Source organism: Schistocerca gregaria, chromosome 1, assembly GCF_023897955.1.
Source record: "Schistocerca gregaria isolate iqSchGreg1 chromosome 1, iqSchGreg1.2, whole genome shotgun sequence".
In the NCBI taxonomy this organism is placed as follows: Eukaryota; Metazoa; Arthropoda; class Insecta; order Orthoptera; family Acrididae; genus Schistocerca; species Schistocerca gregaria.
In genome coordinates, this window is record NC_064920.1 from 981,537,824 (window position 1) to 981,559,487 (window position 21,664).

At 43.8% G+C, this 21,664-nt stretch overlaps 1 protein-coding gene across 3 annotated transcripts in view; it reads left to right on the top strand.

Annotated features, from left to right (window-relative positions):
- LOC126311360 (pacifastin-like protease inhibitor cvp4) overlaps positions 1-21,664 on the top strand; it is an 89,748-nt gene that overhangs the window by 16,277 nt on the left and 51,807 nt on the right. For 2 of the 3 annotated variants that reach the window (XM_049992232.1, XM_049992231.1), the window contains exon 1: positions 984-1,135. The exons of the other annotated variant lie outside the window; for it this stretch is intronic. In XM_049992232.1, the coding sequence (XP_049848189.1) occupies positions 1,033-1,135 (103 nt within the window). In that variant the 5' untranslated portion in view covers positions 984-1,032. Of the gene's footprint in view, positions 1-983; positions 1,136-21,664 lie in introns of those variants that run through there. 3 annotated transcript variants of the gene reach the window in all.

Below are 21,664 nucleotides of genomic sequence, written 5' to 3' on the forward strand. Positions count from 1 at the left end.
TACACAGAGTGAGAACCTGCTTACATCATTTCAAGATCCGTGTTTTAGGCCACACACTGCAGATTTTCTTCATTCTGTACGTATAGTAGAGTTCGTGCAAATAAAGCAATGCCAGTAAAATTTATCCAAAGGTCCATCTATCGATATAATGGAAAAATGCTTAATGTGTGGGACGATTAAAAATTCCTTCTGCATACGCTTCAAAATAATTCGATTTGTACTAGGTTTACCATATTATCTATTTTTACCGCGGACCACCCATTTTTGAGACCCACAGTTTTAGCACTTGTTTTGTAATTGTAGTTTGCTATGATTTGTTGCTCTCTAACAGGTCCTCACTGAACTCTGCATAAAGTTTACAAGACCATGCGTCTTTACTCTTTGTTTTCTCTTCACTTTTGTGAAGACTCGGAAAACAAGAGATCGTTCACGTTTTCAGTGAAGAGGAATAAGGCCACTATGGAAAATATAGAGCTGTTGTTGATTTACTTCAATATGACAGAATTATCTGTAAAAACATGTCCTTGAAGCGTTCACAGAAATTAAAAAAAAATCTTTGAAAAAACACATTATTTGAATTCCTTCAGTTTTGAACATTAAAGTGTGTTATCGGTCATCTAGGATCTCACTAAATAAGGAGGGGCACCAGAGCAGTTCCCCATAATGTTGTCTGCTTCAAACGAAGCGACCATCTATGGTCAAGTCGCCGTAAGACAATCTCTGACAGTTGCAGTGAGCTGGGTACAGCAGCGTCGCGCGCCTACTGCAGCCAATCACATCACGCAATTGTAAACATCTCCATGATAACGCGTCATTATTGCGTAATCTCTATAAACGGCTACTGTTCCTACCTACAGCCGTTTGCACTTCACATTTGAAAGCTGGCAACAGCGCTGCGAGCTGTTGGTGATCAACTTACGCCGACTCGACTATAGTCATTTGCTGTTGACCACATAAAAGTGATTTGTGTGTGTCCGCAGCGCGTGTCGGTTATTCTCTGAAGCTGGAAGCATTGTTGTTGAATGTACTGACATGGAAGCTGTGAAGAAGACAGCAAAGCTGGTGCAGATGCTTGTGGTCCTTGTGATTTTAGTGTCATCAGAAGTGTTAAAGGATGAAGACAGTGATGGAACAGGTAAGTACTCAGCATACATCGTGAACAGCTCTTGCGCACTATCTGTATCGGCAAGTGCTCTCTCTCAGCGAGTGTTAACTGCGGGAGGGATTTTAAGGATGTGAGAGAATGGATGTGATATACATACGAAAAATGTTGGTAATTTAACAAGATCACACATTTAAATACATATCATGTGTCTGGTCTTTAGGACATGTCCAAAAGAAGAGATACCATTTTGATCCTGTAACCACTATGAATCAAGAAGCAAAGGAAAACAATGCCTAAAGGCAGCTAATGTTTTTAATTCCTTTGTGTGACAAATTGAAAATCTGGGCTGTCACTTGTTTCTGACACACGAGTGAGTAAAAACTGTATAAGAAACCCTTTGCATTTATCGATTCTTGTGGATGTGATAGTCTCGTATCTGGTCGTAAGAGAAGGTAGTTTAGGATAGAATGGAAAGAAACTAATGGCAAGTAGGCCTAGGGTGATCCTGAAGATTTGATTGTATGATTCTAGAAGAGAACTACTTGTGAATGACATGTGAGAAATTTGATAACCAGCGAACGTTCTATATTCTCTCAAGTCAAGAGAGAAATTGTTTCTTTTCATTATTGACTGAAATCTGGCTCACTACAGCAGGGATCTGTGGCGAAAGAATTGCAGCATTTAATGGAAAATTTTACGTTTCAAATACATTTCTATTGTTGTTGTTGTTGTGGTCTTCAGTCCAAAGACTGATTTGATGGTGCTCTCCATGCTACTCTATCCTGTGCGATTCTCTTCATCTCCAAATAGCCGGCCGCAGTGGTCTCGCGGTTAAGGCGCTCAGTCCAGAGCCGCGCTACTGCTACGGTCGCAGGTTCGAATCCTGCCTCGGGCATGGATGTGTGTGATGTCCTTAGGTTAGTTAGGTTTAAGTAGTTCTAAGTTCTAGGGGATTGATGACCATAGATGTTAAGTCCCATAGTGCTCAGAGCCATTTGAACCATTTTGAACCATCTCCAAATAACAACTGCAACCTACATCCTTATGAATCTACTTAGTGTATTCATCTCTTGGTATTCCTCCACAATTTTTAGCCGCCTCACTTCCCTACAATATTAAATTGGTGATGCCTTGACATCTCAGAATGTGCCATAAGAACCGATCTCTTCTTTTACTGAAGTTGTGCCACAAATTTCTTGTCTTCCCAGTTCTGTCCAGTACCTTGTCTTTAAATACATGATCTGCCCATCTAATCTTCAGCTTTCTTCACAAGTTTCTATTCTCTTCATGTCTGAACTGATTATCGTATATACTTCACTTCCATACATGGTTGCACTCCAGACAAATACCTTCATGAATACTTCCTAACACTTAAACCTATGTCTGATGTTAACAAATTTCTCTTCTTCAGAAACGCTTTTTCTGCCATTGCCAGTCTACGTATTATGTCCTCTCTACTTCACCCATCATCAGTTATTTTGCTGACCTAATAGCGAAACTCATCTACTACTTTCAGGGTCTCGTTTCCTAATCTAATGCCCTCAGCATCACCTTATTTAATTCGACTACATTTCATTATTCTTATTTTGCTTCTGTTGATGTTCTTCTTATAACCTCCTTTCAACTGTTATTCCAAGTCCTTTGCTGTCTCTGACTTATTTACAATGTCATCAGCAAACCTTAAGTTTTTTTATTTCTTCTCCCTGCACTTTAAGTCTCCAAATTTTTCTTTGGTTTCCTTTACTGCTTGCTCAGTGTACAGAATTACATTAGGGATAAGCTACAACTCTGCCTCACTCTCTTCTCATCCACTGCTTCCCTTACGTGCCCCTCGAGTCTTATAACAGTTATCTAATTTCTGTGCAAGTTGTAAATAGCCTTTCGCTCCCTATATTTTACCGCTGCTACCGCCAGAGTTTCAAAGAGAACATTCCTGTCAACTTTGATAAATGCTTTCTCTAAGTCTGAAAATGCTATAAACTTTGGTGTGCTATTTTTTAACCTATCTTCTAAGACATTTCTATTGAGTAGGGCAATATTTTACCAGAAATTAATGCCGTCTAGTAGCCTCTCGTAAACGGCTCGTTTGCGGCCACTTATTTACTGGGAAGTTTTTACTTCTATCGTCGCATACTTTTCATCGTGTCAGTTTCCGCTATTAATTGCTATATGTGATGTACACATTATCGTATTTTTAAAATTTTGCCATGCACTGAAACCCACATTTTTATTTGGTATCATTTGGCAATGACTAGATTGCCATAATTACAATTGTGAATTTTATAAGTACATTATTTTAGCGCCAGAAGAGATCATGATGTGTCGTGACATCTAGTAAAATCGGGTGTACTGCCGGTGGTCCGCGTCTTCCCAACACGATATTTCGACGTCGTAACTCGGCGTCTTCATCAGGTGTTCCCTGAGACTGGTTGGCGAGCTGACCTCGTCCCATATTTATGCCTGGGCGGTGTGTGGTGCTCCCTATGCCGTCCGCGCCCGCTGTGGCCATTTCTGTCCGTGGTATCAGTCTCTAGGCGCTTCCTCTTCGGTCCGCGCCCATTGCGGCTCTCTTCTGAGGTACCGGACGTCCCAAGGCGTTTCCTATTGGGTCCGCGCCCGATAGGCGCGATCCTAGCACTATCATGGCTCTGCTGAAGCTCCTTACGCTGTCCGCGACCGTGGCGAGTTTTTCTCGTGGCCGAGCCATTGTCCTGGCCTTCTGAACCCGGTATGCGCCTGTGAGGTGCGCTTCCTGTGGCATCCGGCTGTTGTTGGAGCTGCATATTATGATGGCCATCCTCCAAGGAGCTTGCTGCCTCCTGTTGTCGCGTATGCCTTTATGTTCCGTTACTTATACCTTACTACAGAAACAACGGAAGGAAATTCCATCCTCCAGGAATGAACTACAGACGTCCAAGGGAATAAGTAACGGAACAGAAAGGATGGAATCAGGATGACCGGACGCGGGATTGAACCGTCGTCCTCCCGAATGCGAGTCCAGTGTGCTAACCACTGCGCCACCTCGCTCGGTACCTATTAGTAGTCTGTGATACCACGACAGCCTGTTATTTGCTAAGCCACCTTTGGCAGATGCCTTGGGACAACTATATAAGGGCACATATACGTGAGCGTTTCAGAAAGCAGGTTACACGTGTTGTCCCACGCTAGCAGCATTGCGCAATAAGAGTTACCGCATTGTCAGAATAGAGTACATGTTCCAGGTTCCCTGCAGACGCAATTCTTCTGCGGTACGGATAACACGTCATCACAAGGAGGCAGTGAAATGACGCGGCAACTTGAATCGTTGAAGTATGCACTATAGTACGATTTTTTGTGGGCAAAACCCCTGAACTGTACACAAATTCGCCGAGAAATTCTTGTGATGTATGAATTACAGGATATGCAATGTCTCGTCCAGCCGCTGTGAGTTGGTGCCAACAACTTGACCAAGGCCGTACAGAAGTGGGTGCTGCTAAGAAGGCTATAAACATCGATCACAGACGAGAAAGTACAAGCAGTCGACGATCTTAATCTGCAGCAATCTCAGGTTTCCCAACGACGAGGAAGCTGACACAGCTGTTATCGAGTGGCTAAATGATATGAACAAGGAGTGGGTTTCTATTGTCGAGGAATACAACGATTTTTAGAAAGTTCCGACCATTGTTTACGGTGACTTGGCGGCTTTGTTTAAAATGGTGTTAAAAGCTTAGAGTAAAACATAAACTCGTGTCTGGTTGGTGTCTGAGAAAGGTATATAACTTATTTTGAGATCAAAATGTGTAAACGTCGGTGCAGGGCAACAGAACAATGTATTTAATTTTGAGTGGAAATATGTGAAGCGCACACTACACGATACGAAATCCTGACTAACCAGAACAACAAACAATTCGCCTGCGAGAAAGCAATCCGTTTTCAATGAAATTTGGGTGTGCTGTCTGACTGCAAAACAAATAACTCAGATTGCAATGTTGCCCTGAATATAGCTAATATTTATCTTCAGTCTTGCAAACAATCGCTGTACCAAAATTGTTATTGTTATTATACAGCAAATGAACATAGAAATTAACGCATTTGGCTTTCTTAACAGACTGCGTGAAAATTCACGTCATACCACCGTACTGAAATCTTTTACTGATATTAAGCCTCTGAACTGATATGGCATTACTTTCATTAATACGCTATGAAACTCACTGTGCCTTACAATGGACATGAACCTTGATGGTAATTAAATTCATTGGCCTACTTGTGAGCACCAAACGCTCGTCTGTCCTGCAACGTGTTATTATTAAGGTAGTGATGAGACTGTCAAATATAAAATTTCATTTACCATAATTACAATGTGTAAGAGCAAGACGGTATCATACTAATTTTTATAAAAATGCTTCCCAGTACGCAACTCGTTATGTGCAGTGCGAGAATGCAAACACACTCATGAAAGTATAGAATGGAAAATGAGAAACTTCTCTTAAAGATTGATAAATGAGAACAAAGACTCCAACTATAACTATGTTTCATTAAGCCATAACAACTATATACACTTTCATAAAGTTCTCACAGCTTGACAAGTTACAAAAAATATTTTTACCCTCTAGTGGTCTCGCCTGTGTATAAAGAATGCCAACCGCAAATAACATTGTCGTGCACAGTTCCATTGTTGTTTTAGAATAGTAAGCCCCTACCTACTGTTGCATTATTGTTTCAGCTAGCACAATGAGAAGTTGCGTTGTCATAGGTTCAAGTGAGCTACAGTAATTTAAAATAAACTGCGAGGGTATCATCTTAGTGTAAAAAGTACACCACGCGCCTGGTCATACAAGTAATTTTTCCTTCACTTCTATTTTGTTCCTTTTTAATCGAATCAAAAGATAACACATAACAAGCGGGTATATCACTGTGCAGGGCGAGATCAAAGATGATAGACAACGCTCTTGATTGTACCAGACCAAAAAAAAAAAAAAAAAAACAAGACGACTCTGAAGAAGAAGAAGAGGAATTTATCACACGAAGTGACGACGATGCAGATTCTGATCAAGTCCACGATTCAGATGATGACTGAAGAGCCACTCTCCACTGGTGGTGTTATTATTGGGAGGGAGAAAGCAGGAAGAAAGAATATTGTGAAAATATTCCCTGGGCCCGCATGTGATGCCAGAGGGGTCGCAAGTGAAACAGTGGCTTTATGGACAATACTTAGCCTGGAAATGATTGATCAAATTGTAAAATACAAGAAGATATACATTTTCATCCTAAGAAAGAATGTGTACAATATACCAGAGAAAGAGACGCTAAGGAAAGTACAAGGTGTGAAATAATGGCATTGTTGGGATTGCTGTATCTCATCGGGACTACGAAAGCAAACCACACAAATATTATGGAACTGTGGACAGCAGATGGTAGAGGTATGGAGATTACGAGAACTGTGATGAGCTACAGATGATTTCTGTTCCTTTTACGATGTACCCGTTTTCACGACAAGAGTACAAGGCAAGAATGAGGAGTGACTGATTAACTTGCTGCAATAAGAAAAATATTGGATGCGTTTGTGATGAACTGCAAGAACGCTTATAGCGTAGGGCAATTCGTAGCAGTAGACGAAAAGTTGCAGGCTTTCCGGGGCCACTGTTCTTTTGGTCAGTATATCGCAAACAAACTAGCGAAGTACAGGATAAAGATTTTTGTTTTAGCAGATGCTAAACGTTCATCACTAGTAATATTGAAGCATATTGTGGAAAAGAACCTAAAGGACCATACGTTGTTCCTAATTATCCCTGTAATATCGTACGGAGTCTAGTTACTCACACTGAAGGCTCAGGAAGAAACGTTACAATGGATAATTGGTACACTAGCTACTCCTCAACCAATTTCATTTTGAAAAAGCGACTAACATGCATCGGCACATTGAGAAGAAACAAATGCGAGAACCCACAAAAATTTTTACCTGGGAAATGTAAGGCTACTCACTCCTCTTGACTTGATTTTAAGAATGATATGATGCTAGTTTCGTATGTGCCGAAACAAAACAAGGCCGTTATATTACTTTCAACTATGCACGATTTCGGAATCATTGACGAAATTTACAGGTAAACCGGAGATAATTTGGATTACAATGTGGATTACAATATAACAAAGGGAGAAGTCGACACAATCGATCAACTGGGATGAGGGTGTTCTGCCGGACGGGTGACAAGAAGATGGCCATTGGTTGTATTCTATGCTCTAATGGATATAGCAGGAATCAATGCTCAAATAATTTTCCTGCAAATGAGACATATCAAAAAAAGAAGACAAGAATTTTTTTGAGAGACTTAGCACCGTCTCTTATGAAGGCTCTGCTAGTGGAAAGAGCTAATATTCCTTCACTTTCTGCCGACATTGCAACTTTCCTCGTGAAATACAGAGATCAATGTTCTCAAAAAACTGAGGAGTCTACCACCAAGAAAAGAGGTCGGTGTGTGAGATGTGGACGAGCAGGAAACATATCTACGAGTACTACCATAAGATGTAACTCGCATCATAGCTTTGTTTGCAAAGGACGTTTAAAAACAGTGCATACATAAGAGAAATGTAAAGCAATTCCCGAAAATGCACAAGATAGTTAACTGTGTACACTCATGCTCATAAATTAAGGATAACTACAGAATGTGGTGTCACACAACGTGGCACTACTCAAAACTGTCGCTAATAGCATAGGCAAACAGGGAACGCCCTCCACACATACCTGTAACTCCACGCTATTGGTAATAAGTTGAGAAAACCGTCCCGAAACACATTTGCCACGAAACGCCACTGATTCCTGCGCATGTACCCCGACATCAATATGGAATATGATCACCATTCACACGTACACAGGCCGCACAACGGGTTGGCATACTCTGGATGAGGTGGTCGAGCAGCTGCTGGGGTATAGCCTCCCATTCTTGCACCATTGCCTGTCGTGGCTCCTGAAGTGTCCTGGGGGTTTGAAGGCGTGCAGCGATACGTCGACTGAGAGTATCACAGACGTGCTCGATGGGGTTTATGTCTGGAGAAGAGAGAGGCCACTGCATTTGCCAGATACCTTCTGTTTCAATGTACTCATCCACGATGGTAGCTCGGTGGGGCCGTGCGTTATAATTCATCAGGAGGAAGGTGGGACCAACTGCACCCCTGAAAAGGCGGTCATACTGGTGCAAAATGACGTCCCAATACACCAGACCTGTTACAGTTCCTCTGCCAAAGACATGCAGGGGTGTACGTGCACCAATCATAATCCCACCCCACACCATCAAACCACGACCTCCATACAGGTCCCTCTCAAGGACACTAAAGGGTTGGTAGCTGGTTTCTGCTTCAAGCCAAATGAAAACCCAGCGAGAATCACTGTTCAGACTATACCTGGACTCGTCCGTGAACATAACCTGGGACCACTGTTCCAATGACCATGTACTGTGTTCTTGACACCAGGCTTTACGGGCTCTCCTGTGATCAGGGGTCAGTTGAATGCACCTTGCAGATTTCCAGGCGAATAAATCATGTCTGTTCAGCCGTCTGTAGACCGTGTGTCTGGAGACAAGTGTTCCAGTGGCTGCGGTAAGGTCCCGAGCAAGGCTACCTGCAGTACTCCATGGCCGTCTGCTGCACTGATGGTGAGATATTGGTCTTCTTGTGGTGTTGTATACTGTTGACGTCCCGTACTGTAGCGTCTGGACACGTTTTCTGTCTGCCTGAATCGTTGCCGTAATCTTGAGATCACACGTTGTGGCATTTGTGGCTCACGGATGGACTGTGCTACGATCTGCTGTGTTTGACCAGCCTCCAGTCGCCCTAGTATTCAACTCCTCATAACGTCATCAATATGTGTTCTTTGAGACATTTTCAACACATAGTCACCATTAGCACATCTGAAAACATCTGCACACTTACTCGCTGCACTGTACTCTGACATGCACCAACACACCTCTGCGTATGTAGACTGCTGCCAGCGTCACCGTACGACGACTCGCAGGTCAAATGCACCACCTAGTCATAACCCGAGGTGATTTAAACCCACAAACCGCCCAGCAGAGGGTTGTTTCACCATGTACGAGCATTATCCTTAATTTATGAGCATGCGTGTAGGTGGAAGGGACTTTGTGTTAACTGATAATTCTTCAATATATGTCGCCTTTGTTTGATTGTATTGCAATGAAAGAGTTTTTGTTCAGTATGTGCATAAAAAAGTAATTGGAATAGATTGGATGTCAAATGCGGCAATAGGATGATATGAATGCTTCATATTTGTTTAATCAAATAGTAAATTAGCGATGTAATATAAGTTTCCAGTATTTTTGTTTAAATAAACTAAAATTAAACTGTGATTTAGCTCATACATGTTTCCCTTGGTAGCATAATGACAGCTTTTGACTACATGTATACAAAGTGCACCGCGCGCCCGCTCGTGTTAGGAAAATCGGCGCTCCTGCTGGAGGGTTAATAACTCTCTTCTGTACATTCGCTTTCCTTGACACTTGTTTCAACTGTCAGACAATTCCATGTACTTCGCTATAAAATTTTTACAGCAAACTTCAACCATACACAATGTTCTAACAATAACAAACTACACAATTACAAATATAAAAAAAAACTGGCTTACCTTAATTTCCCTTTTGACATTCTTGCATTCATATTGTATCAGTTCCACAAAATTATTCGTCAAAAATATTTTTACAAAATCCTTTTTATGTAATGCTGCCTCGACTCACGGCAGGCCACGTTCCATCCTTTCAAACCAAGTACTTAGCCAGACTGTCCAAGACACTCCACATACTGCTACTCTCTATCTTACTCTAACTTCTTTGGTCTCAAAACACAGACTTACAAAGAATTCTACAGAGATTGAGTACATTTATCAAATTCACAACTTCCTTTACATTTATGCTCAAAGCTTCTTGAAATTTGCAATAGCAAATAAGACAGCTACGTTTCACTCTCACATATCTGTGTCACTTTGAAGTGTATTACAGCATTTATAAACAGTTACTTGGCCTGCCATCATAAAGTGTAACTTGCTTCTTCAAGTCCTCTCATAGACAAAGTAAGATCTACAGTGACTTTCGAAGGTGCTAGTAGCCCTTAAAGGTGCTGATATGAAATGTATTGTTCAGTCAAAGATAGGAAACCGACAGTGACAAACCAAAGGAAAGTGGAACGAAGGCAAACTTTACTAAAATACTTTATTGCTCGGCGAAACCGAGTCTACACTACAACAAGCAAAATAGCTGTTCCCACCTGAAGTTCTTTGGGGCTCTGTAACATCCGGAGCGAAAGATTTTTGTGATACAGCAAGCAGCATTCCAAAATTTAACAGCAAAATTCAATTAATAAATACGAATTCTCGGCATCAACGCATAAATCACGTTCAAACAGCAGATCACAAGAGAGCAAGTAACGCATAGAAGACAGGAACAAGGTCGTCAGCTCTGACTTTGTGTTTGATAATGTAAGCAAAAGTGAAGAAACATCGACATGTTCATAGCGTCTGTCGATCTAGGAAAAGCGCTCGACAATTTATAATGGTGTAAGATGTTCGAAATTATGAGAAAAATGGGTATAAGCTACTAGGAAAGACGGGTGATAATATGTGCAATAAGCAAGAGGGAACAGTAAGACTGGAATATAAAGAACGAAGTTAGTACGGGAAGAGGTCATTGTTGGCAACCAGAATAAAATAATAATTAATTCCCTTTACCGATCTCCCAATTCAGATGATACAGTTGTTGAAAAGTTCAAAGAAAACTTGAGTTTGATTTCAAACACGTACCCGACTCATACGATAGTAGTTGGTGGTGACTTTAATTTACCCTCGATGTGTTGGCGAAAGTACGTGTTTAATTTCGGAGGTATACATAAAACATCATCCAAAACTCTGCTAAACGCATTCTCTGAAAATTATTTCAATCAGTTAGTTCATGGGCCTATGCGAATAGTAAACGGTTGTGAAAACACACTTGACCTGTTAGTAACAAATAATCCTGAGTTAATAACGAGCATCAAAACGGGTACAGGGATTTGTGAACGCAAGGTTGTCGTAGAAAGATTGAATATTATAACCTCCAAATCCTCCAAAAATAAACGGAAATATACCTTTTCAAAAAAGCAGGTAAAAATTCACTAGGCACCTTCCTGAAGACAATCTCCACTCCCTCCAAATTAATGATATAAGTGTAGACCAGATGTGGCTTGAATTCTGAGAAATAATATAGGCAGCGATTGAGAGACTTATACCAAATAAATTAACAAACGACGAAGCTGATCCTCCTTGGTACGTAAAACGGGTCAGAACACTGTTGCAGAAACAACGAAACAAACATGCCAAATTTAAACAGATTCAAGATTGTCGATCTTTTAGAGAAGCCCGAAATTTAGCGCAGACTTCAATGCGAGATGCAAATAACAGTTTCCACATCGAAACTTTTTCTCGAAACCTAGCAAAACATCCTAAAGAGATTCTGGTCGTATGTGAAGTATGTTAGTGTCAAGAGGTAATTAATGCGTTCTCTGCGCGATTGCAATGGAGATACTATCGAAGACAGTTACTAAACACAGACTTCCGAAATGCCTTCACGAAGGAAGACGAAGTAAATATTCCAGAATTCGAATCAAGAACAGCCGCCAAGATGAGTAACGTAGACGTAAATATCCTCGGAATAGTGAAGCAACTTAAATCACTTAATAAAAGGAAGTTTTCTGGTCTAGGCTTTATACCAGTTAGGTTCCTTTCAGAGTCTGCAGTAGCATCAGCTCCAAGAAAGGTAGTAGGAGTAATCCACTTAATTACAGGCCCATGTCAATAACGTCGATATGCAACAGGATTCTAGAACAAATATTGTGTTCGAACATTATGAATTACCTCGAAGAAAACGGTCTATTGACACACAATAAACAGGGGTTTAGAAAACATTGTTCTTGCGAAACACAACTCGCTCTTTATTTGCATGAAGTGTTGAGTGCTATTGACATGTGATTTCAGATCGATTCCGTATTTCTGAATTTCCAGAGGGCTTCTGACCCTGTACCACATAAGTGGCTTATAGCGAAATTGCCTGCTTATGGAATATCGTCTCAGTTATGTGACTGGATTTCTGATTTCCTGTCAGAGAGGTCACAGTTCGTAGCAACTAACGGAAAGTCATCGAGTAAAACATAAGTGATTTATGGCGTTGCTCAAGGTAGTGTTGTAGGTCCTTTGCTGTCCCTTATCTTTCTAAACGATTTCGGAGACAATCTGAGCATACGTCTTAGGTTGTTTGCAGTTGAAGCTCTCTTTTATCGACTAATAAAGTCATCAGAAGATCAACACAAAATGCAAAACGATTTAGAAATGATATCTGAATGGTGCGAAAATTGGCAGTTGACCATAAATAACGAGAAGTGTGATGTCATCCACATGAGTGCTGAAAGAAATCCGTTAAACTTACACGATAAATCAGTCAAATACAAAGGCCGTAAATTGAAGTAAATACCTAGGAATTACAATTACGAACAACTTGGAACATACAGAAAACGTTGTGGGGAGGGCTAGCCAAAGACTGCGTTTCATTGGCGGGACAAGTAGAAAATCTGACAAATCTTCTAAGGAGACTGCCTACACTACGTTTGTCCATCCGCTTTTAGAATACAGTTGCCCATTGTGGGATCCTTACCAGGTAGGACTGACGGAGTACATCGAAAAAGTTCAAAGAAGGGCAGCAAGTTTTGTATTATAGCGAAATATGGGAGAGAGTGTCATTGAAATGATGTAGGATTGGAGCTGGACATCATTAAAAGAAGGCGTTTTTCGTTGGGACGAATGTTCTCACGAAATTCCAATCACCAGCTTTCTCCTCCGATTGCGAAAATATTTTGTTGACACAGAGTTGATACCGCGCTCTATACGAAATTGGAACAATAGAGAACTGTTAAGATGGTTCGATGAACCCTCTGCCAGGCACTTACATGTGCAATCGATGCAGATGTAGATGCAAAAGCGCTCGTGTCAAAAAGGGTGTAAGACAGGTATGCAGTCTTCCGCCCCTACTGTTCAATCTATACATCGCAGAAGCAATGACGGAAATAAAAGAAAGTTTCAAGACTGTGATTAAAATTCAGGGTAAAAGGATATAATGATCCAATTCGTTGATGAGTTTGATATCCTCAGCGAAAATGAACAAGAATTACATAGGGTCTGAATCAGAGGCTGAGACGATTCTGCGACAGTGTGGGCTGCAGATTCCTCGACTTGCGCCATAGGGTGGTGGTTTTTCGGGTTCCGCTGGATAGGTCAGGAGTCCACTACACGCAACAAGCGGCTACACGGGTAGCAGGGGTTGTGTGGCGTGGGCTGGGCGGTTTTTTTTTTTTTTTTAGGTTAGATGGCCTTGGGCAAGTACAGAAAGGGCAACAGCCTCAACGGGTGCGGGGCAAAGTCAGGACATGCGGGGACCAACCAGCAATCGGTATTGTAATTGTAAACTGTCAAAGCTGCGCTGGTAAAGTACCGGAACTTCAAGCGCTGATAGAAAGCACCGAAACTGAAATCGTTATAGGTACAGAAAGCTGGCTGAAGCCAGAGATAAATTCTGCCGAAATTTTTACAAAGGTACAGACGGTGTTTAGAAAGCATAGATTGCATGCAACCGGTGGTGGAGTGTTCGTCGCTGTTAGTAGTAGTTTATCCTGTAGTGAAGAAGAAGTGGATAGTTCCTGTGAATTATTATGGGTGGAGGTTACACTCAACAACCGAGCTAGGTTAATAATTGGCTCCTTTTACCAAACTCCCGACTCAGCAGCATTAGTGGCAGAACAACTGAGAGAAAATTTGGAATACATTTCACATAAATTTTCTCAGCATGTTATAGTCTTAGGTGGAGATTTCAATTTACCAGATATAGACTGAGACACTGAGATGTTTAGGACGGGTGGTAGGGACAGAGCATCGAGTGACATTATACTGAGTGCACTATACGAAAATTACCTCGAGCAATTAAACAGAGAACCGACTCGTGGAGATAACATCTTGGACCTACTGATAACAAACAGATCCGAAATTTTCGACTCTGTACGTGCAGAACAGGGAATCAGTGATCATAAGGCCGTTGCAGCATCCCTGAATATGGAAGTTAATAGGAATATAAAAAAAGGGAGGAAGGTTTAACTGTTTAGCAAGAGTAATAGAAGGCAGATTTCAGACTACCTAACAGATCAATACGAAAATTTCTGTTCCGACACTGACAATGTTGAGTGTTTATGGAAAAAGTTCAAGGAATCGTAAGATGCGTTTTAGACAGGTACGTGCCGAGTAAAACTGTGAGGGACAGGAAAAACCCACCGTGGTACAACAACAAAGTTAGGAAACTACTACGAAAGCAAAGAGAGCTTTACTCCAAGTTTAAACGCAGTCAAAACCTCTCAGAGAAACAGAAGCTAAACGATGTCAAAGTAGCGTAAGCAGGGCTATGCGTGAAGCGTTCAGTGAATTCGAAAGTAAAATTCTATGTACCGACTTGACAGAAAATCCTAGGAAGTTCTGGTCTTACGTTAAATCAGTAAGTGGCTCGAAACAGCATATCCAGACACTCCGGGATGATGATGGCATTGAAACAGAGGATGACACGCGTAAAGCTGAAATACTAAACACCTTTTTCCAAAGCTGTTTCACAGAGGAAGACCGCACTGCAGTTCCTTCTCTAAATCCTCGCACAAACGAAAAAAACGGCTGACATCGAAATAAGTGTCCAAGGAATAGAAAAGCAACTGGAATCACTCAACAGAGGAAAGTCCACTGGACCTGACGGGATACCAATTCGATTCTACACAGAGTACGCGAAAGAACTTGCCCCCCTTCTAACAGCCGTGTACCGCAAGTCTCTAGAGGAACGGAAGGTTCCAAATGATTGGAAAAGAGCACAGGTAGTCCCAGTCTTCAAGAAGGGTCGTCGATCTGTTGTAGAATTTTAGAATATGTTTTTTGCTCGAGTATCATGTCGTTTTTGGAAACCAGAATCTACTCTGTAGGAATCAATATGGATTCCGGAAACAGCGATCGTGTGAGACCCAACTCGCTTTATTTGTTCATGAGACCCAGAAAATATTAGATACAGGCTCCCAGGTAGATGCTATTTTTCTTGACTTCTGGAAGGCGTTAGATACAGTTCCGCACTGTCGCCTGATAAACAAAGTAAGAGCCTACGGAATATAAGACCAGCTGTGTGGCTGGATTGAAGAGTTTTTAGCAAACAGAACACAGCATGTTGTTATCAATGGAGAGACGTCTACAGACGTTAAAGTAACCTTTGGCGTGCCACAGGGGAGTGTTATGGGACCATTGCTTTTCACAATATATATCAATGACCTAGTAGATAGTGTCGGAAGTTCCATGCGGCTTTTCGTGGATGATTCTGTAATATACAGAGAAGTTGCATTAGAAAATTGTAGCGAAATGCAGGAAGATCTGCAGCGGATAGACACTTGGTGCAGGGAGTGGCAACTAACCCTTAACATAGACAAATGTAATGTATTGCGAATACATAGAAAGAAGGATCCTTTGTTGTATGATTATATGATAGCGGAACAAACACTGGTAGCAGTTACTTCTGTAAAATATCCGGGAGTATGCGGGCCGAACGATTTGAAGTGGAATGATCATAAAAATTAATTGTTGGTAAGGCGGGTTGAGATTCATTGGGAGAGTCCTTAGAAAATGTAGTCCATCAACAAAGGAGGTGGCTTACAAAACACTCGTTCGACCTCTACTTGAGTAATGCTCATCAGTGTGGGATCCGAACCAGATCGGGTTGACGGAGGAGATAGAGAAGATCCAAAGAAGAGCGGCGTGTTTCGTCACAGGGTTATTTGGTAACCGTGATAGCGTTACGGAGATGTTTAACAAACTCAAGTGGCAGACTCTGCAAGAGAGGCGCTCTGCATCGCGGTGTAGCTTGCTCGCCAGGTTTCGAGAGGGTGCGTTTCTGGATGAGGTATTGAATATATTGCTTCCCCCTACTTATAACTCCCAAGGAGATCACGAATGTAAAATTAGAGAGATTAGAGCGCGCACGGAGGCTTTCAGACAGTCGTTCTTCCCGCGAACCATACGCGAATGGAACAGGAAAGGGAGGTAATGACAGTGGCACGTAAAGTGCCCTCCGCCACACACCGTTGGGTGGCTTGCGGAGTATAAATGTAGATGTAGATGTAGATATAGATGTAGAATCTATTGAACGGCACGGACAGTCTGAGTAAAGAATACTGATTGAGAGTATACCGCAAAAAGTCGGATGTAATGAGGAATAGTAGAAACGAGAATGGTGAGAAACTTAACATCAAAATTGGTGGTCACGAAGTAGACGAAGTTAAGGAATTCTCCTACCTAGGAAGCAAAGTAACAAATGAGAGACGAAGCAACTAACGACATTAAAAGGAGTCTATCATAGGCAAATAGGGCGTTCCTGGTGAAGAGACATCTACTGGTAGCAAACATGGACCTTAATTTGAGGAGGAAATTTCTGGGTATGTAGGTTTGGAGCCCAGCTATGTATGGTAGTGTATCATGGACAGTGGGGAAACCGAAAGAGAAGGGAATGTAAGCGTCTGAGATGCGGTGCTACAGAGGAACATTGAAAATCAGGTGGTCTGATAAAATAAGTATGACGAGGTTCAACGCAGAAACGGTGACATAAGGAACATATGGAAAACGCCAACAAGAAGGAGGGAAAGAATAATAGAACACGTGTTAAGGCAGTAGAGAATGACCTCTATGGTAATAGAAGTGATTGTGGAGGAGAAAAAAGGTAGGGGAAGACAGAGACTGGATTATAGCCAACATATAATTCGGGATGCAGGCTGGAAGTGCTACACTCAAGTGGAGAGTGTTGTGGTTGGCAGGAGAGCCAACCGTGTTAGTATGGGAGGCCGAAATGCACGCGTTTTAGCTCACTCAGGCTGGCGTGAGGTCTGGAATATGACAAGGGAATTAGAATTGAGAAAAACGGACGTAGCTGGTGGAATACATAACTTTAATCCATTAGTGGAGAACGTCGCTCTTTATGGTACATGATTCACAATATCAATAGTACGGATACTGGCGCCTTGCTAGGTCGTAGCAAATAACGTAGCTGAAGGCTATGCTAACTATCTTCTCGGCAAATGAGAGCGTAGAAGTCAGTGAACCATCGCTAGCAAAGTCGGCTGTACAACTGGGGCGAGTGCTAGGAAGTCTCTCTGGACCTGCCGTGTGGCGGCGCTCGGTCTGCAGTCACTGATAGTGGCGACACGCGGGTCCGACGTATGCTACCGGACCGCAGCCGATTTAAAGGCTACCACCTAGCAAGTGTGGTGTCTGGCGGTGACACCACATTCCTCCCCCGCAAATCGGCGTACGGTTGAGGCTTCCGCCCGCCGTGGGGAGGACCGCATGTTGACGTATGCGACGATGTGGGGAGTCTAACAACAGGCGAGGCTGTGCCACCCGCACCCTGCCATTCAGACCGCGGGGAGCTAGGGAACGCCTGAAAACCTGCTCCAGGGTGCACGCCAACATGCGGTGTATGCGCCCGTTCAGAGACAGGAGGGGCCGAAGGGTCGACCTCCATCGGGCTGGGGCACCCGACGGGCGAAGACGACATGTTGTCCGGAGCGTGCAAGAGTTCCATGTCGGAGGACAACTGGTCACGGGAAGCGATGAGCGGCGCGTGACCCAAGGAGGCGCCGGACGGTTGCAGCGACGCGTCCACTGCAGGCGTCGCCGGCGGAAGAACAGGCGGCGGCGGTGACAGCGGCGTCGGCGGTGGTGACGGTGGCGGCGGCGCGTCGCCATGGGGCAAAATGGAAGGCAGCGTCGGTAACACCTGGGGCTGAGGCGAGCCAGTAGACGGGTCCCCAGGGCGCTGACCGGACGGCACCGTCGCTGAAAGCAGACGGCGAGCGGCAGATCCCGTGCGACGACAGAGGCGCAGCTGGTTGAGATGCCGGCGCACCTCACCAGAAACCCCCAAAACCGGATGCATAGCGCGTCCGAGGCAGCGGAGAATGCGCCCTTCGAGCCAGCGCCGTGAACCTCGGTAGTGGCGATAGTAGACAACGTCGCCTGGAGCAATAGCAGGTGTCTGCCGCTGCACAGGAACCTGATGTGGCGGATGCAGCAAAGACATCAAGGTTCCATGAGGGCGACCATGGAGCAACTCAGCCGGCGAGCGACCATGTCGGGGCTGAGAGCGATACGAGAACAAAAAGAGCAATAACGCGTCCTCCAGAGAATGCGAATCTTTCAACTTCAACTCTATGACTTGAAAGTCCTGACCAATCGTTCAGCGGCACCATTTGACTGTGGCGAAAACGGCGCGGACGTCAGATGTTGAATACCATTGGCCTTGCAGAATGACTGAAATTCTGCGGACATGAATTGTGGGCCATTGTCGGAAACAATAGTCTGTGGAAGAAATTCAATGCAAAAGATAGCGGATAACGCTTGGATGGTGGCAGATGACGTCGTGGAAGACATCCGGACAACAAAAGGAAATTACTGAATGAATCTACCACAACCAACCATCGAGCATTCCAGAATGGACCAGCAAAACCGATGTGTAAGCGTTGCCAAGGGGAAGTGGCTTGTGGCCATGCAAAGAATTTCCGCGGTGGTGCTGATTGTTGTTCGGCACACACCACGCAAGAAGAGCACATATTCGTAATCGCGGCATCGATTCCGAACCAAGTACAGTGCTGACGGGCAAGTTGTTTCGTTCTCACTATACCCCAATGTCCTTGGTGGAGAAGCAGTAAGACAGAGGACTGTAACGAACGTGGTACCACGACCCGGGACTGATCATTATCAGAACGCAACAGCAAAACACCACGTCGTACAAAAAGTCTCTCCTTATGAGCAAAAAATTCGGCGAACCAACGGGTCCCCGATCCGTGACTTTGACAAGGGCCATTGCGTAGTAACAAAACGCAGAACGGGAGCAAGGACAGGGTCGGCAGCTGTGGCTGTAGCTACACGACGAAAATCAATCGGAAACGATTCGACCACGTCATCGGTTTCCGCATCAATGAACATGCAAGCAAGTTCGGAGGAATCGAATGCCCTATCCTCAGCAACAGGCAAGCGGGACAACGCATCGGCGTTTCCGTGCTTAGCAGTGGACCGATACAAGATATCATAGCGGTACTGCGAGAGGAAAATAGACCAGCGCATGAATTTCTGCGCTGTACGTGGAGGTACAGGCTTGGTCGGATGAAACAGCGATGTCAAAGGTTTGTGGTCTGCGATTATGGTAAAGTGACGGCCATACAAGAAATCATGAAACTTTGTAACACCAAATACGAGAGCCAATGCTTCTTTCTCGATCTGTGAATAATGTCTTTGCGCAGACGAGGGCAATCTGGACGCAAAGGCAATAGGGCGATCGTGCGATCCATCTTTGTGCGCAAGCACAGCACCGATCCCGAAATCCGATGCATCCACCATCAACAAAAGGGGCTTCTTGGGATCGAATGGCGTAAGGCAAGTATTGGAAAGCAAAGCCGATTTCAACTGGCGAATGCCGCGTTCGCATTCCGTCGTCCAGACGAACGGAACACCCTTACGGCGTAAGCGATGAAGTGGAGCTGAAATGGAAGAGGCGAGTGGAATATATTTATGATAGTAGTTGATTTTTCCCAGCACATTTTGTAGCTGCTTCAAATTCTGCGGCGACGGCAAGTCTTGTATGGCACGGAGGTGCGTTGGACTGGGATGTATGCCTTGGGCATTGAGTACATGTCCCAAATATGGCAAGTCCCGAGCAAAAAACACACATTTGTCCTTTCGCAAGCGGAGACCATTTTGTCGCAAGACCTGAAATAATGCTCTGAGATTGGCCAAATGTTCTTCTTCCGTCTTTCCGGAGATCACAATATCGTCCAGATAATTTGCTGCAGTGGGGACCGGCGCACAAACAGTTTGTAGGTATTGCTGAGACAATGCATGGGGCGGATGCACACCCGAATGGCAATCGTTTGAATCGATACAAACCAAGATGCGAGTTAACCACCAAAACGCGCTGCGATTCTTCGTCCACCGGTATTTGCAAGTACTCATCTGCGAGGTCCAACTTTGAAAAATATTTACCCGGGCTCAGTTTGTCAAAAAGATCTTCCGGGCGGGGTAAAGGAAAAGTTGCAATCACTGGTTGTGGATTCACTGTTGTCTTGAAGTCCACACAAAGTCTCAACTTTCCGGAAGGTTTTGACAAAATTACTAAGGGTGATGCCCAGAGAGAAGCCTGCACATGTTCAATTAGACCTTGTGATTCCAATTCGTGCAATGTTTTTGCAACCTCATCACGCAATGCGTGGGGAACATTGCGCGATCTGAAAAATTTCGGTTGCGCGTTTACTTTCAGTTTCAAATGTTCTTTATAGTTCTTAGCGCAACCGTGGCCCGGTGCAAAAATGTCTGCGAATTCTTCAGATAGACGAGGAACACTGTCTGAAGGCACAGTCTGGTTCACTGATAGGATCTGATTTACTATAGACAAGTTAAACAACTGAAATAAATCGAAACCAAACAAGTTTACTGCAGAAGAAGAACGGAGGACGTAAAATGACACAAGTTTTGTTTGTCCTTTGTATGTTGCCAGGAGGCTGCACTGTCCTAACACAGGGATATCTTGACCGGAGTAGCTATTTAGCGTAACATTTGCGGCACGCAACGGAGGTGTGCCTGCAGCGTGAACTGACACTGGTACATAATCACTTGCGACTTGACGGGAGTTCCGGCGATGTCGACGCACACTATTTTTGGGACGAACACAGTCACCGTTAGAGAGAGTGGCACTGGGCGGAGTGGAATGAACTACATGAATTTCCATGGGCGAAGTTTCGCGAGCCTGAGTATCCTTGGTTCGATCCCGCTTCCGGCGCGAAGCAAAGGGCCTGGAACTGTTTTGAGCTTCCGATCTGAGCTTTTACTGGCAAACACTCTGAACATGTCCTTTTTTATTACAATAAAAGCAAATAGCTTGGCGTGACGGGCAATTCTCACGCTAATGTCTAGTAGCAAATCGCGGGCATGATTTGATCACTGCATTTGTGTGCTGGCGCGGCACACGTGGCTGAGAGCCTGGCGGCAGCGGCGCGGCCGGGCGCGAGGGTTGTTTACTGCTCCGTGCAGCTCGCCCGGCGGGCCGGTTAACCTGACACACTGCTGGCGAAGTTTCAAATGATTCCTGAGCAAAGTCAAGTGTGTCCTGCCGATCCAATATGTCCATCATTTGTTGAAGGGAGGGATTTACTAGTTTCAAAATCTGTTCCCTTATACGAACACCAGAAACGTTCTGTGCAATTGCATCACGTACCATAGTATCTGAATAAGGGAGTCCACATTGACACTCAAAAGCACAATCCCTAGTATGGCCTTGCAAGTTTGCAACCCACTCCCGATTAGACTGACCTGCCGTACGTTCTGTACGAAAGGAGGTATACCTTTTCGCAACTACATTGACTGATTCTTTGAAATATGCATCTAATGCAGACAAAATTTCGTCGTAGGACAGAGTTGCTACGTCGCGGCGGGGAAGTAATTTG